The sequence below is a fragment of the Armigeres subalbatus genome, chromosome 2, assembly GCF_024139115.2.
Source record: "Armigeres subalbatus isolate Guangzhou_Male chromosome 2, GZ_Asu_2, whole genome shotgun sequence".
NCBI lineage: Eukaryota > Metazoa > Arthropoda > Insecta > Diptera > Culicidae > Armigeres > Armigeres subalbatus.
The window spans coordinates 85,500,314-85,517,912 of record NC_085140.1 but is presented as its reverse complement, the minus strand read 5'-3'; the positions used below and the strand labels follow the sequence as shown (position 1 = coordinate 85,517,912).

General features: G+C 40.2%; 1 protein-coding gene across 4 annotated transcripts in view; it reads left to right on the top strand.

Moving 5' to 3' along the window:
• Positions 1-17,599, top strand: part of LOC134209689 (uncharacterized) — a 348,850-nt gene that overhangs the window by 295,592 nt on the left and 35,659 nt on the right. For all 4 annotated transcript variants that reach the window (XM_062685700.1, XM_062685698.1, XM_062685699.1 and 1 more), the window contains one exon: positions 11,329-12,129. In XM_062685700.1, the coding sequence (XP_062541684.1) occupies positions 11,329-12,129 (801 nt within the window). The remainder of the gene's footprint in view (positions 1-11,328; positions 12,130-17,599) is intronic.

Here is a 17,599-nt window from a genome sequence, read left to right as displayed (position 1 = left end):
AAGGCTTCGTGCCGCGAGCCGAAATGTGCCGGGATAAGGATGGGAGCATCTTGATGGACGAACGTGTGGTGATCGAAAGGTGGAAGCAGCACTACGAGGAACATCTGAATGGCGCTGAGAGTACAGGCAATGAAAGTCAAGGCAGCGGAGGAGATGACTACGTCAGTTCAGCGGACGATGGAAGCCAACCAGCCCCCACCTTGAGGGAAGTTAAGGATGCCATTCAACAGCTAAAGACCAATAAAGCAGCTGGTAAGGATGGTATCGGAGCTGAGCTCATCAAGATGGGCCCGGAAAAGCTGGCCACTTGCCTGCACAAACTGATAGTCAGAATCTGGGAAAACGAACAGCTACCGGAGGAGTGGAAGGAAGGGGTTATATGCCCCATCTACAAGAAAGGCGACAAACTGGAGTGTGAGAACTTTCGAGCGATCACCATCCTTAATGCCGCCTACAAAGTGATATCCCAGATCATCTTCCGTCGTCTGTCACCATTTGTGAACGAGTTCGTGGGAAGTTATCAAGCCGGCTTCGTTGACGGCCGCTCGACAACGGACCAGATCTTTACTGTACGGCAAATCCTTCAAAAATGCCGTGAATACCAGGTCCCAACGCACCATCTGTTCGTTGATTTCAAGGCGGCATACGACAGTATAGACCGCGTAGAGCTATGGAAAATTATGGACGAGAACAGCTTCCTGGAAAGCTTACCAGACTGATCAAAGCAACGGTGGATGGTGTGCAAAACTGTGTGAAGATCTCGGGCGAACACTCCAGTTCGTTCGAATCGCGCCGGGGACTAAGACAAGGTGATGGACTTTCGTGCCTGTTGTTCAACATTGCGCTAGAAGGTGTCATGCGGAGAGCCGGGTGTAACAGCCGGGGTACGATTTTCAACAGATCCAGTCAATTTATTTGCTTCGCGGATGACATGGACATTGTCGGCCGAACATTTGCAAAGGTGGCCGAACTGTACACCCGCCTGAAACGTGAAGCAACAAAAGTTGGACTGGTGGTGAATGCGTCAAAGACAAAGTACATGCTTGTGGGTGGAACCGAGCGCGACAGGGTCCGCCTGGGGAAGCAGTGTTACGATAGACGGGGATACCTTCGAGGTGGTCGAGGAATTCGTCTACCTCGGATCCTTGCTAACGGCTGACAACAACGTTAGTCGTGAAATACGAAGGCGCATCATCTGTGGAAGTCGGGCCTACTACGGGCTCCAGAAGAAACTGCGGTCGAAAAAGATTCGCCACCGCACCAAATGTGTCATGTACAAGACGTTAATAAGACCGGTAGTCCTCTACGGACATGAAACATGGACAATGCTCGAGGAGGACTTGCAAGCACTCGGAGTATTCGAGAGACGGGTGCTTAGGACCATCTTTGGCGGTGTACAAGAAGACGGTGTGTGGCGGCGAAGAATGAACCATGAGCTCGCCCAGCTCTACGGCGAACCCAGTATCCAGAAGGTAGCTAAAGCCGGAAGGGTACGATGGGCAGGGCATGTTGCAAGAATGCCGGACAGCAACCCTGCAAAGATGGTGTTCGCTTCCGATCCGGCAGGTACGAGACGACGTGGAGCGCAGCGAGCGAGATGGGCAGACCAGGTGCAGAACGACTTGGCGAGCGTGGGGCGTATTCGAGGATGGAGAGATGCGGCCTCGAACCGTGTATTGTGGCGTCAAATTGTTGATTCAGTGTTATCTGTATAGATGTAGACTAAATAAATGAAATGAATCCCAAAAGATTCAAAGGAGGCATTCGAAGAAAATTTCCTTTGGAAATTCTTTTAGGAACTTCTTTTGAATTCCTTTGAAAACTTCTTCGGAAATGCCTAGGGAAAATCCTCCGGGTATTTCTTCAGGACTACCCTCAAAAAATATTTCAGGACGGTATTCCTTTAAGAGATAACTTTCGAAAATTTCTTTAGGAATGTCTTTGGAGATTTTTTTTCGGAAATTGATTTAGGAATTTCTTCGGGATGTGTTTTAGGAATCTCTTCAGAAATTCTTTTGAGAACGCTTCCAGGAATAATTTAGAAAATTACGCAAGGAATTTCTTTTTACATTCGTCTAGGGATTCCTTCGCAAAATTCTCTGGAAAGGTCTTCGTAAATTAATAACCTCCTCCAGAAATTCCTACGGAAATCCTTTTCGTAAAATCATACGAAGTTTCTTCCGAACTTCCTGCCGGAATTATTGCGGAAATTTAGTTGGAATATTTTTGCCGCAAATTTATTAAATAATAAAATAGGAAGGAATAGAAATTTTCGGAAGAGTTTCTAAATAAAATTTCAAGGAAATTTCCAGATGATCTCTTAAAGTAACTTCCGAAAGATTTCTAAATGAATTTTTGAATATCCAAAAGACTCAAGGAAAATTTAATAAAATTTCCGAAGAAATAAAAAATCGAAAGAATTCCTGGATAAAGTTCTGAAGCATCTTACCACACGGCTAAGGAGGGCCCCATCTGGATCTATTTCCGAAGTAATTTCCTTAAAATTTGTCGAAAGAATCCCTGGAGGAAACTTTGAAAGCATTCTTGGAGGAATGGGAGAATTCCTGAAGGGAATTCCGGCAGAATTGCGGGAATGGAATATCTGGAAGAATTTCTGAAAGTATTGCTAAAGGAATTCCAGAAGGAAATTTAGGAGGAGTTTCGAAAAGATTTCTCGGACAAATTTTTGAAGAATTTTCCGAAAGAATTACTAGATTTATTTGCGGAGCATTTTTGAAGAAAATCCTTGGGAAATTTTGTATTAAATCACTAGAAGAATTTCCGAATTTGAAGGTATGCCTGGAAGATTTTTTGAAAGATCAACTGAATTAATTCGTGGAGGTATTTTTTACGAAAAAATGTCGGGAGGATTTTCCGAACAAACTTTTCGATAAATTCATGAAATATCACCTGAATGAATACGGAAGAATTTTTCGAAGAAGCAAATTTTCAAGGATTTCTTGAGAATGTTCGAATAAGTATGACAAAGGATCGAATACAATTCCGATATTTTTGGGTTTTTATATTTGGCATGGAGTCTTAATTCCAAATTCTAAACAGGGTTTTGTTTTATTACTGTCTGGATTTTCGAAGAAAGAATTAAAGTAATTTCTGAATGAATTCTTGTAGAAATCTAGAAATTGGTATAAAAATTCCATTAGGTATTTGTTGTCATTGGAAATTCCTTCGTGGATTCCTTCAATATTTTTTCAGGAAATTTCTTCAACAATTCTTTCAGTAATTCATCAAGAAATTTCTTCTAAAATTTCTCCAGAAAATTTTCCAGAAATTCTTTCAGGAACTCCTCCAGGAATAATTTACGAAAGTCTCCCAGTGGTTCATTAGAATACTCCTCCAAGGATTCTTGCATAAAACCTCCCGAAAGGCCTTTGTAAATTTCTCCAGATTTTTTGTTAGTAAAACAGTGTAAAAATCCTTTGAAAATTCCTGCAGGAATTATTTCGGAAATTTTGTTGAAAGAATTCTTCCGGAAAATTATGGCAAACTGAAATAAAGAAAAAAACAGGAACACCGTCTTCGACCAGATTTTTTCGAACACGAAAAGTTTTCTCCTTACCAGGGCGGGAATCGAATCCACACTCCATAGCCCTTGCGCTTAGGTGATTGACGTCGCTAACCGCACGGCCACGAAGCCCACCAATTGAAAATAGGGAATCATAAAGGAATTTTCGAAGGAGTTTCTAACGGAAATTTGAAAGGATTTCCTGAAAAGCATTTCTAAAAAAATCTCGAAGGAATTCGCAAAACAATTTCCTAATGAAATTTACGAAGGATTCCTAAAAGAATTCCTACAAAATTTACTGAAGAGATTCCTGAAAGAATGCTGAAAGGGGAATCTCAAAAACAATCTCATTTGGCGTCCCCACGTCTGTGGAAGGACGTCCTTACGTCCTCCTAACTGGCTGTTAATTTAAAAGAGTTTTTTTTTTGTACATTTTTTTTCTATTTTTTTGTCTTTATTATCGAGATTTTCAGCCCAAGGATTTTTGTACATTTTTTTCATGCTACTAAGAAGAAGATGCACTGGTGGGTTGGCTGGCAGGGACAGGATGGATGTGACGGCGAACATATGACGTCGATTGGTTGGTCGCCGGAGGCGTCCGATGATTCGTTGGCCCGTTTCCCGAAGCGGAGGTTGGATTTGACGACATACACGTGGCTTGATCGGGGTCCGACTGAGTTTGTTGGCTCGTTTCTCGAAGCGGTGGTTGGACGAGAAGGCATTTTATTGGCTTGGTTGGTGTCCAGCGGGTTCATAGGTCCGTTTTCCATGGAGCGGCGGTTGGCTTCGAAGACTACACTTTTTGTTCTGTCCGCCTCAACTGTCCACGACTGACTCCCCGATTCACCCTCTTTTTTCCATCTTTCTTGCTGCCACTTTCGTTCAGATTCGGGTTGTCGCCTTTTCGCTCCAAAATGCGGGCGTTTGATTTCATTTCGCCGGTTGTGGAAGATGTCCAGGGATGTGTTAGTGGTTTCATTGGAGGGGTTGTTTTTTTGGAAGAAACCAGCAGTTGAACATATTGTTACTTTATTCGGTAACAATTTCTAACTGAATCTCCGAAGGTCTGAAGCAATTTCTGGAAGAGTTGCTTAAAAAGATCCGGAGGAATGACCGAGAGTATTCCTATAAGAATTTTAGAAGGAATTCCAAGAATTTCTTCCTAGAGTTTCCGAAGGCATTACTTGAGAAAGTACTGGCAGAATGCTTAAAATACATTCCGAAGAAAATCCTAAATCAATTGACGAAGAAATTCCTAAAGGAATTTCCAAAGATATTCCTAAAAAAAATTTGGAAAGATTTCTACTAAAGGAATTTCCGAAATATTCCTGAAACAATTTCCGTAAGTATTTATGAGGGAATTTCCTAAGGATTTTCTAAAGAATTTATTAGAAAATTCCTGAAAGAACTCGTAGAATGAGTTTCCGAAATTTTCCAAAGGAATCCTCCAATTTATTTTTTGAATTTCAATTTATTTTTCCAATTTATTCTCAGTTCACAATTTCCGTTAAAGTTCAGGGATTCTTTTAAGAACTCCTTCACAAATTCTTTTAGGATTTTTTTCGGAAATTCTTTTAAAAATTACTTTGAAAAATCCTTTAGGAATTCCTTTGTAAATTCTATTGGAAAATTGTTTGGAATTCCTACAGAAAACCCTTCAGAAATTTAGAAAAATAAGAAATACATTCCCTTTTTCAAGAAAATTGCTTCAGGAGAACCTTCCAAAATTCTTTTAGGTGAACTCCTTTTATGAATTTATTTATAAACTAGCAGACTCGACGAACTTCGTGTCGCTTAAAATTAATTTATTAGTTCTCTAGTTAGCAGAAATTTATGCTTCATTTGTATGGGAGTCCCCCTTTCCTTCCAAAACCTCCACATGCCACATTTAGTTCCATTTGCTTGATTAGTTCTCGAGTTATGAAGAAATTGATGTTTCATTTGTATGGGAACCCCCTTTCTAAATGGGGGAGGGTTCCGAACCATCTTAAGAACTTTTCCCGGCCACAAAAACCTTTGCCTACAAATTTTCGCGCCGATCGGTTTAGTCTATAAGGGTCAGACAGACAGAAATTCGTTTTTATGTACAGATATGTTCCGTTTTTATCAACACGGTCCGTGAGTTTCAGTTGATAAAACCGCAACAGTGACAGAATCGAAATAATTTTCTTTGACAATTTTTTAGCGACATTTTTTGAAAAATGAAATATTGCTAGGAAAATGTTAGTTTTACAGGTTCTCACATTTTTAAAGAGACTGTCCATAAGGCACGTGAACATGCTAATGTGAAAAGAGACCAAAGTTATTACATACAGGAAATGTATATTAATCATCAATGGTGACTGGTTGAGGTTTCTGGCAAGTAAAACGTGCATTAAGGGAACGTCCATAAATTGTGTCACGCCAAAAATAACCATTTTCAATTCCTCCTCCCTTCATTGTCCCACTTTTTGTATGAAATTTAAAAAAAAAATATATGAGTAGTCATACTTTTAGTAGCCCTTTCTCTCCCACTAAAAGCGTGACGTATTTTAAGGACGTTCCCTAACATGAACCGGTGCCAGCGAAAGTGGTACATGTTACATTGTGAAAATTTTTCAGGAGACGCATTTTTCCAAAAACTTCGAAAATAAAATTCAAATTAGCAATTTTCTGCATCTCAACTGTACCAACGTGTTAAGACTAATGTGCCTAAAGGTAGTAATGAGAAATATGCGTAGTTTCTTGACAAATTTCAAGTTTGTTGGAACAAAATGCACATGTACCACTATTAATGGGAACAAAATGTAACAGAAATCGAAAATCGTTGCCAGTAAAAGTGGTACATGTACATTTATATAATTATTTTAAACGGCAGTAAACCATTTTGAAATTAAAAATAGGGTTAATATCTGTTGCGGAAACATTCATGTTGTCAAATTTTCTTTTCAATAAGCTGATTTTAATAGGTAGAATTGCACATGTACCACTTTTCCTGGCAACGAAATGGCCATTGTGATATATACCAGAAATTAAAAAGTGCATTTCTTCAGATTTAGTTGTCAAAAATCACTTTTTCGTTATTCCCTTAATAGACCTTTGCTCACAGAAGCAGTTGGTGTAAAAAACGCAAAATCGACAAAAATGGTTTATGTACCACTTTCGCTGGCACCGGTTCACATAACAATAAATTTCAAAATTTTGATCTCATTAACCGGATGGGTCATATATGCTAAGCGTTTTAGATTGGCTGTGAAAAATCACAGAAGAGAGCTAGGTCCCCTATTTCTTCGGCAAAAATGTAGAAAAAATATAGGAGGTCAAGTTTGACTATACCCTGAAGACTTAGTTATCTAAAACCTTGGGAAAATTTTGCTTCTGGCAGCTTGCAGATGATTCTGAAATATTTGGATCCTATACCACATTGTTTATTAAATCTAAACACTCAATCAAGTTTGGTCATCTTGATCGTTGAGACAGTGATCAATTTTCTGGAATACGAGATGCTCAAGGTTCTCCAAAATGTTTTCGATTACAGCCCACGGTACCTGCCAGATCAACCAAGGTTTATGCAATGTCTTCATCATCGGCATAAACCCATGGGCACATATGCATCATGTAAATCCAATTTTCTCGAATATTTGATGTTCAAGGTACTCCAAAACGTTCCCAAGTTCAACCCAAAGTATCTACCGGACAACCAAGGCTTTCTGTAATGTCCTAAATACCGACATGTACCCAACTTGGCTCAATAGGCATTTGCGCGCCATGTAAACCCAATTTTCTTGAATTCGAGATGTTCAAGGTACTCCAAAACATTCTCGAGTTCAGCTTAAGGTTAAGCTTAAGGTTCGAGTTCTACCAGGTCAATCAATCAAGGTTTTTGAAATGTTCTTATCTTTGGCATATACTCAATATATCCGATAGGAATCATGTAAACCCAATTTTCTGGAATACGAAGTGTTCATGGTACTCAAAAACGTACGTGTGAGTTCAGTTCAAAGTATCTACTAGATCAATCATGACTTTTGCAATGTCTTCATCGTCCTATCAGAGTAGCCGTGAAAATATTTTAGTATGACATCATTTGTTTCAACGATTCGATATCGAGTCTTAGAACATCAACTCATGGAGGGTCCACTGTAGCTTGTAAAAGAATTAAGTGATATCCTACCAGCTCGATGGAACTGCTGGGATGTTTAGTGATGCACGGATATATCATTTAGGACTTGGTTGATCGGGTAGATCGCATGTTCGGAGCTCCAGGACGTTTTGGAGAACAGAACAGGCTTGTAGTAGCTTGTAAAAGTAATGAGTACCATTCTATCGGCTCGACGGACCTGCTGGGATGTTTAGCGATACACAGGTACATCGTTCAGGACTTGGCTGATCGGCTAGATGACTCCAGGACGTTTTGGAGAACCAAAAAGGCTTGTAATAGCATGTAGAAGTAAGTAGTGAAATCCTATCGGCTCAATAGACCTGCTGGGATATTCAACGATGCATGGTTACATCGTTTAGTATTTGGTTGATCAGGTAAATAACATGCAGGGATGCATTCTGAACACAGCACACTGTTCAAGAGCACTGACCTAACATAGCAACTTATATCCTAGGACAATAAATTCAAGCTGCGGCATGCTACACATTTTTCGTCTAGCAATGGAACACGTTGTCCTCTAGAGGACAGAAATCAAGCCTGCTCGTATGTTTTTACATATTTCTAAATCTAGGGAACCTTCGTCATTATGATCGTTTTGCCTGCGTAGCAACTAAATGCAAAAAGAACTGTGTTCAGAGTTCAAAACTATGACCACCAGGGCACGCTCTTGACTCATGTTTTGTTCAGAATGTATCTCTGGTCACATGTTCTGAACTGTTCTGAACACAAAAACGTTTTGGAGAAACGAAAAGGCTTGTAGTTGTGTGTAAAAGTAATCAACGATGCACGAATACGTCGTTCAAATCTTGGGTTCATCGACTATAGATATTTTTGAACATATATCTCAGCTTAGGACATTTTGTTTGAATTCATATTTTGAATTATAATTCATAAAACATATTTCTTGATACATCAGGATATGTACTCCAGAATAGTTTGGACGGCCTAGAACATCCGAAAAAGTATTTCAACGATTTTTCAGTTATATCAGAACGCCAGATCCAGATATTTTACAGGATAATTATATCAACGTTTGTTATAATCTTGATATGAAGGTATCATCCACTGATTTGATTGTGTTACGGCCAGAGGGATTTTTGAGGTATTTTTTTTATTTTACCAACTAACCAGCCAAGTTTATAACAGATTATGTTACAATATTTTTCTGAAATAAATAATTCTCCTTGTTATAATTTTGTTATGCATTATTGATCGGGTATTGTTCCAACAGATATTGATTTGGGACTAATCACTATCTCTTAGATGGAAGCAATGCACTCTCCAATAGTCGAGATCTGTCCTGGCCACGTCCTAAGCGAATGCTGAGGAAAGGAAAGGATGGTTAGTAGGACACCTTCTCAAGAAAAATGCAGAGAACTCTACGCCACGGCAGGATTTGGATTTGTTATTGTTGAAGGTTATAACAGTAGGAATCGTTTTGGTAGAACATGAAAGACAGAAAAGACTAAGATAGAAATACAAAGTAGAAAAGGGACGAGCCTGGAATTGAACCCACGACCTCCTGCTTATGAGGCAGAAGCGGTAGCCACTAGACTACCGAGCTTGTCATATTTGTTCTGCTGCGAGGAACAAGGAACAATTTCGACTAAATCTGTTTCGTTTTTTTTATTGTCATCGTGCCTGTTCGCTACTGAAACCATCACAATAATAAGAAACAAGTAAATTTGCCAACCAGTCCTTCGTTTTCGATTATTATTGATATGAGTACATGTTATGAAATAAAAGAGCAGATGCCCTACGAAGGAAAATCAGGCATGGAAGAGCATTGCAATGAAGAATATTAGTCCATCTTAGAATTTCAGACAAGTAAAAATAACGTCGTGGATATTTAAAAACGCAATAATATTATATTATTATATGTGTAATTTTCCGCGATTTCTGTAATTAATTGTGGCTGGGAGAACAATAATAAAGTAAAAACTTATTAATTAAAATAAGAAATTTTTCACGCGATGATTTTGTTAATTTTTGGGTTGTAATACAAATTTAAAGGATTATGTTTTTCTGAAAAAAAAATCGTTTATCGTAAAAAATAATCTCATTGCTCCATCATTTCCCACGTGCGGCGTCTCCCACTGAGGTATGGCATCTCACCCGGATTTGACTTTATTTTTCGAATGTAAATAGTACAGCCCCATTTTATTGATTAATTATTTTTAGAGCGTCTTAGGGGAAATGCTACAAGGTTAAAAGACTATTATTCTTCCATTTACTGAATAGTGGAAGTAAATGGAAGAATAATAGTCTTTTAACCCATTTTATTGTTTTGCAAATTACTTCTACACTATGTAGTAGGATCCCTAAACTATCAAAACCAATAAATATTGTTTCGGAAAATATCGATTTTAAGAAAGGTGTAGTATCTCACCCGCTATCTTCCTAATCTGTAGCTATATTGTGAGTTGAGTCTCCTTTCCCGAATTTCAGTTACTATCGGAACCGATGATTAAGCCTGATGTTGGAGATTCAATTGAGGGGGTTAGAAACAGAGGGATGTAAGTGACATTTTGGTCAAATTTGAGTTGACTATTGCAAAAAATACTTTGGTCTTAGATCTTAGCAGTAATATAGTTTGTACGATATTTGTGAAAAATGTGAAAATTCACGGAAAATCAGTAACTTTTTGAACCTCCAAACGATTTATATGAAAAAAGGATATTATATAACTGTACTAGAGTGATTCAAATTTCGACTTTTTTGCTTCCCTATACTTAAACTATGGCATTTGCCATTTTAATAATCGTCCTAAATTTTTAGCTAATTTGGATGTAATTTGACTGAGCACAAGCAGTTTGAAGCTTGTATGAAAATGACTATGAAAACAGTAACTTTTGTGAAAAACCGTTCCCTATAATTGCCCATTAAGCTCTAAAAATGAATACGTTAGCAACATAGAAAATTTAACAAGGGAAAATATCATCGTTGTTGTTGAACAATTTGATGCTGGCAACAAAAGTTATTATGGAACTACTGAATTGTAGGAAATTCAATTTAACACGTAAAAGAATAACATCAATATCAAAAATGAGCATTTCTGTTTTCTTTATAATTTTGCTCACAATTTGCTTCGCAACAACAACTGACTTTCAGCTTAGGATCTGTTCTATGATGACGATGGGTTAAATATATTTAAATATTTTCTGGGCTGCTTCACGAAACGATCCTTTGCATAAGTGGCAATTCTTATAGTAATTTTCATATAACCTTCAAACGGCACGTGCACAACCAAATTACATCCAAATAAGCCAAAAACTTGGGAGGATTATTAAAAAAGCAAAAATAATCGTTTAAGCAAAGTGGAGCAAAACAGTCAAAATTTGAATCACTCTACTGTACACCCATTTTTCTCCAAACTAAGTTTTTGTAACTTACACCCGTTTGCGTTTGACCCCCTCAATTGTAAAGCCACCAGGCTCAAATATGTACCACAGACATCTGTGGATTAACACCTGCAACCGTTTGGTTTTCCTCACTGATTCAAATAACAATTTACTTCCGTATAGTATCACACATTTCACGTTGGTATTAAACATCTAAACTGTAATGTTTTCATATGTATTTTTGAAATATGAGTATGTACATTCACAAACATATATTCCATTTCCAATCTAATATGTTGTCCATTTCTTCTTGAATTCTGCAGATGGCCGATGAATGGAAGGCACCGCCACGCAGAACGCTAGACTACCTATCCGGTAGCGGTAGCAGTAGTAGCAGATCGAGCTCGCCGCATTCCAGCCTGCAGCACATCCCAGCGTACAACTACTTCGACAGTGCCACCCAGCAGTACCGAAATCCACAACAGCAGCATATGCACTCACAACCAAATCCCTACATCAGTAGCAATAAGAGATCCACCAGCACCAGTGCCGGCCCCAAAGCAACGGACCGGGACATCCGCCACAAGATGCTGGAACGAGCCGCCTATGCCAACCGGAGCTTTATGTATCACAATGAGTACGATTATTATCCGTACCAAGAACGGCAACAGTACCAGTCAGCATTTTCCCGCGGGGTGGCCGGATACGGCGGTGGGTTTATGTTCGAAACGTCTCACTATTCGATTGATCCGTCCGATCGTAGGCCGAACGATCGACGACGGCACAGCATGCACCATATCGCGCAGATGGGTCCGTTGAAGACGGATGAGCTGAAGCAACGGTTCGATGAATACAATTCGTCTGCGGCAGTTGGAAGAGGCACCGGTGGTGATACCGGTGTAGGCAGAAGCAGACGTTCTAGTCAGAGACAACTGAACAGTAGTCAGCTCAGAAAGCTTCGCTACAGTGGTAGCAGAAGTTTGGAGAACTATGAACGAAGGACACCGACTGAGCACGGAGGCAGTAGTGGGGCAGCCGGAAGACTGAAAGGAACCAGTGCGAAAACACCAAAACGTGGCTCGCGGTCGTCGCAGGGATCGACGGACAGCAGTCACAGTTCTCATGTAAGTGAATGTAGTAAGGAAATTAATCAAATTACACAGGAAAAATTATGAAAATTGAACAATTTTGTAACACAATGTCTAAAGTTAAAAACAAACTACATACACAAACAATATAACAAATTAAATTCAAGAGAATATTTTTAACAAAATAGAATAACCAAACGCTGCTATAGTAATGTAATAATATGATGCAGTCATTTGGATCACGCTCTCTAAAGGTGGATAACCTGATTACTGATTACTATTAGTTGTCGTAACCAACATTTTCGCGGCAGACTTGAGATTATGAATTACAGTCGACTCTCTACATCTCGATGTTCTGTATCTCGATATCTCTCCCTATCTCGATGGTTTCCTCGGTCCCTTCAATCTACATACTTTTTGGCATTCTACATCTCGATATCTCTCTATCTCGATGTCTTCTGATCATATTTTGTTCTGGATTCACTCTCCTTATGTCGATATGTTCAAATTTTTAGGCTACTAGATCATTTTTGGAAAATAACAAACATATCAACAACAAGATATGACATTCGTTTTGTTGTCGTTTTTCATAGCAACGAGCTTTTTTGGATCTAGTACCCATTTCAATATTTCTTCCATTACTCGATCTCCCCTATCTCGATGGTCCCTTCAATATCGAGATGTGGAGGGGCGACTGTACAAACAAAACAAATTGAAGATTCTTCAATTATTTTCCTTAGAATTGTAGACTTGTCTTGAAATAGAAAATAAACAAAAGAACCTGAATCTGCAACAGAAGATACACAAAAAGACAAAAGATAATGGAAAGAGAAAGGCAAGGGGGGCAAACGAACATCCAACACTAACACAGATACACAGAAACACAGATAAATATGGTTTATGTCCTCTAAATCCAGGCTCTTCAACGTTTCCCTAACATATTTTGATTGGTCTTTGAAAGCATGACATTTTCCATAAGACTTTATCTACTTATCCATATCTTTATCTACTCAGCGTTTCGAACCGTGTACCTCTTGATCTGCAGGCGCTGACACTACCACATAGTCCACTCCAGATCAATACCAATGGGTTGAGCATACTGGATGACATTGCTCATAAACCATAGTCAGCAACTATGGAAAAGGTGTTGGGTGATTACATCAACTCAAATTACAAGATCAAACATACACTGTCTAAGTTCCAGTTTGCTTATCAGTCTGGTAAGTCAACAATCACGGCACTTCATACAGTGGTATCTAAAGTGGAAAAAGCGCTATCGGCAAAAGAAATAGCACTTTGTTCTTTCTTGAATTCTTCTTCTTATGGGAGTCATTCTGGGCTCAAAACTGAACTGGAATGCTCATATTGAGTGTGGGATCGGAAAGGCAACTAGTGCCTTCTGGATATGCTCTAAAACATTTGGAAGAAAATGGGGCTTAAGACCAAAAATGATAAAGTGGATCTATACTTCCATTATTCGTCCAAAACTGACATATGCTGCTCTTGTATGGTGGCCAAAAACAAAAGAGGCTACTGCACAGAAGAAGCTGACGAAACTGCTGTGTCCATTGCTATAACGGGAGTGATGCGTAGCACCCCTTCAAAATCGTTAGATGCAATTATAAATCTTCTACCATCGTACGAATTCGTGCAGTTAGAAGCGGAAACAATAAGCAAAAACTTAAACGATTGAAGTTATTCAAGTCAGGCGATTTAGTGGGCCACTTGAGTTTCTCATAAAATTTTCAATATGGGCCAGTGATGAATATGAATGAAGACTTGATGAAGCATGTGGAAAACTATGAGATTCCTTATAACATACGTGAGCCATCGAATAAAGTCGGAGGTCCCACTGTTCAAGACGGTTCCATAAAATTCTATACTGATGGCTCAAAAATTGGAACGAAAACGGGAGCAGGAATATTCGGTCCTGGGAAAGCGATCTCAGTCGCAATGGGAAACTATCCAACGGTGTTCCAAGCGAAGATTTTTACTATAATGAAATGTACTAATGTCTGTCTGTCATTGCGAAAGGTGTGCCAAGAGAACTCCGTAAATCTGTACTGGGTTCCGGGACATTGTGGCATTGAAGGTAATGAAAAGGCAGACGATCGGGCTAAACAAGGTTCAAAAACACAGTTTATTGGCCCAGTGAGGGCGATGAACCGCAAACGCGATGGGCTTTCGGCCTACGAGGTGGCGACGGAACAGCTAGACGCCATCATCGACTTTGCGTCATCGAAGCATAATATCAGTAAGGACCTCAAGGGGTCGTCGATGTTGGACGCCAAGCTGGAGAGGGCGGTCCCTGGAGTCAAGGTCTACCCAGACTGGGGCCCAAGGATTCGCGGGCTCGGGCAAGGTCGAATCGACCGAGGGCGTGCCAGTGAAGACGGTGGTGCCAAAGTCTACCCAGACTGAGGCTCAAGTATTCGTGGGCACGTCGGGGGTGACTGCTCTCGTATGTGGAAGACATCGTACTTCGACGACGAGGTGCTTGAGAAAGCGCTCCGTCGCGAGAACAATACTCTCGGTCTGAGCGGCGAGCAGCTGGTAACAGTACTCTCGCGTGCATGCGATGCCACCATGCCTAGGAAAGTCCACTCTAGGAATGTGAGGCCACCGACTTACTGGTGGACTCAAGCAATTGCGAACCTGCGCCGCGCCTGCCTACGGGCACGGAGGCGGATTCAGCGAACACACACATAAGAGGAGCGTGTTGTACGACGGGTGTCGTTCGTGGCTGCTAGAGCCGCTCTGAAGACTGAGATTAGATCAAGCAAAAAAGCCTGTTTCGAGGACCTGTGCCAAAGTGCCCACGTGAATCCATGGGGTGACGCCTGTAGGGTCGTAATGGCCAAGACACGTGGGGCGATGACTCCTACAGAGCAGTATCTAGAGATGCTGGAGAGGATCATCGCGAGACTCTTCCTACGTCATGACCCAAGACCCTGGCCTCACTTTGTGGAGCTGCCAGGGACCAGGGTGGCCTACGAGGGAAGAGTAACTGTGGCGGAACTTGCGGGGATTGCACAGTCCCTTAGTGTAGGTAAGGCGCCAGGACCGGATAGTATTCCGAACCTGGCCATCAAAGCGGCCATTGTTGAGGCTCCCGAGATGTGCAGATCTGTCATGCAGAGATGCGAGGACGAGGGAGTCTTCCCTGAAGCATGGAAAAGGCAGAGCTTGGTCCTATTGCCAAAGGCGGGAAAACCACCGGGGGATCCGTCGGCATATAGACTGCTTGATACGGCGGGGAAGGTGCTCGAGAAGATCATCCTCAACAGGTTGTTGATACTCACAGAGGGTGCGGATGGTCTATCGAGTAACCAGTTTGGCTTCCGAACGGGTAAGTCGACCATAGACGCTATCTTGTCGGTTACCAAATCCGCGGAGATAGCTATCCAGCGTAAGAGGAGGGGAGTTCGCTATTGTGCAGTAGTGACTCTCGACGTGAGGAATGCATTCAATAGTGCCAGTTGGGCAGCTATTGCAGATGCGCTCCTGCGTCTTGGAATTCCCGAGTACCTGTACAAGATTCTCGGAAGCTACTTCCAGAATCGAGTACTGGAGGCGGGTCGGAAGTGCGTTGACATAACCTCAGGGGTCAAAACATGATTACGGCTCCGTAACGCTTTACGGCAAATGAGCCTTCCAAATAAATGATAGTTAAAAAAATAACCTCAGGGGTTCCGCAAGGTTCCATACTGGGTCCGGTGTTATGGAACGTCATGTACGATGGTGTCTTAAGGTTGAAGTTCCCGGTGGGCGTGGTAATCGTCGGCTTCGCTGACGATATTACGCTGGAGGTCTGCGGCGAATCGATCGAAGAGGTGGAGTTGACTGCAGCCCACTCGATCGCAATTGTGGAGGTGTGGATGAGTTCCAGGAAGTTAGAACTGGCTCACCACAAGACTGAGGTGGTTGTTGTTAACAACCGGAAGTCGGAGCAACAAGCGGTGATAAGGGCAGGCAACTGCGCAGTCACCTCTGAACGCTCCATCAAACTCTTGGGGTAATGATCGACGATAAGCTCACCTTTGGTAGCCACGTCAATTACGCCTGCAAGCGTGCCTCCACAGCTATAGTGGCATTGTTACGGATGATGTCCAATAGCTTTGCGGTTTAGCCATTATGATTCCCTAACAAAAAAATCAACTACACTATTAGAAATATAAATTTGTTTAAAAATAATTATTTTCATTCCTTCGCAGAAGGCATTGGTAATTAAGTGATACACAATCAGCAATGGTGCTGATATCCATTTTAAATTAGGAAATTTTGCCGTATTACATGTAAATATTTTGAATTAATCCGCAAAAAATAATTTCCAGAAGAATATTTTAATAAACATTATTTGATACTTTGGTTCTCATTTTCTGAAAAATTATAGTAATAAACTGGACTCAAAGTTTGGAGCCAAAACATTAATAGTAGTTCAAGAGTTGTACATTTATCCAACGAGGCTTACCGAGTTGGATAAATACTACGAGTACTGAGAAAACCGTGTTTTGCAACGAGTTGCACACGCTATTTTTTTTTTGCAATGACAAAAATGGGCTTTAATATGATAAATCCTTAGCAAAACGGTACAAACTGATTTACAATGATTGATTCTTACCAACAAATCATGTTACTGCAAAGAACAATCATATTCCATGTTATCGTGCTAATGTGACCAGCAAGCGTCCTGCGAAACGCGGGACGCCTATCTGGATTGCGTCACTAGATTGAAAATGAATCCTCCAAAAGAACATTTCGCATAGATTTTGGCCAAAAACAATTGGAAAATATTTTTAACGCTGTATGAGTTGTAACGTCTGGTCACATTACTTAAAGCGATAGATGGACTTACCTTTGGAAAATTCCAATGTCATGGTCATCAAACTATTTAATTTATTACGCGACGCTATAGGAACTATTTGAGCACTTACCCAAGCTAATTCAGTAAAATATAGTTATGTAACTACTGTTCTGATCAGTGTTGGGAAATGTACAGTAAAACACTTTGATTATGTGTTATGTGACTGTTTACATTTTATCCAGTCAAATTTCATGCACCGAACAAACCGAAACCGAAACAGTTTGCCAAAAAATGTGGCGATGAGATGAATATGTGTTCAATGAAATGGAAAACGGGACAGTTTGCCCAGGTCTAAAAACTATATTAATAGCATTTTTAAACTTAACTATCATCAATAAGAAATCTATAAATGCCTTATATTTGCCTATAATCAAACATTACCCATTACTTTTTTTATAACAGAGATTGTTATAAAACATGTACAATTAGTAGGGTAAAACGTCCTATCGTTGTGGTATGTCCTAATGTTGCGGTAGTTATAAAATAGTCCATTCTGGATATTATAGCATCAAAAATCATTGTGGATCCTCTAAAACTCTTCGAATCAATCACTAGAACACCTATTGTTTGGAAATATTCTGTTCAAAATGGTGAAAAATCAACATTCTTGTTAAAAAATGCATTCATTGCGGTAGTGGTAAT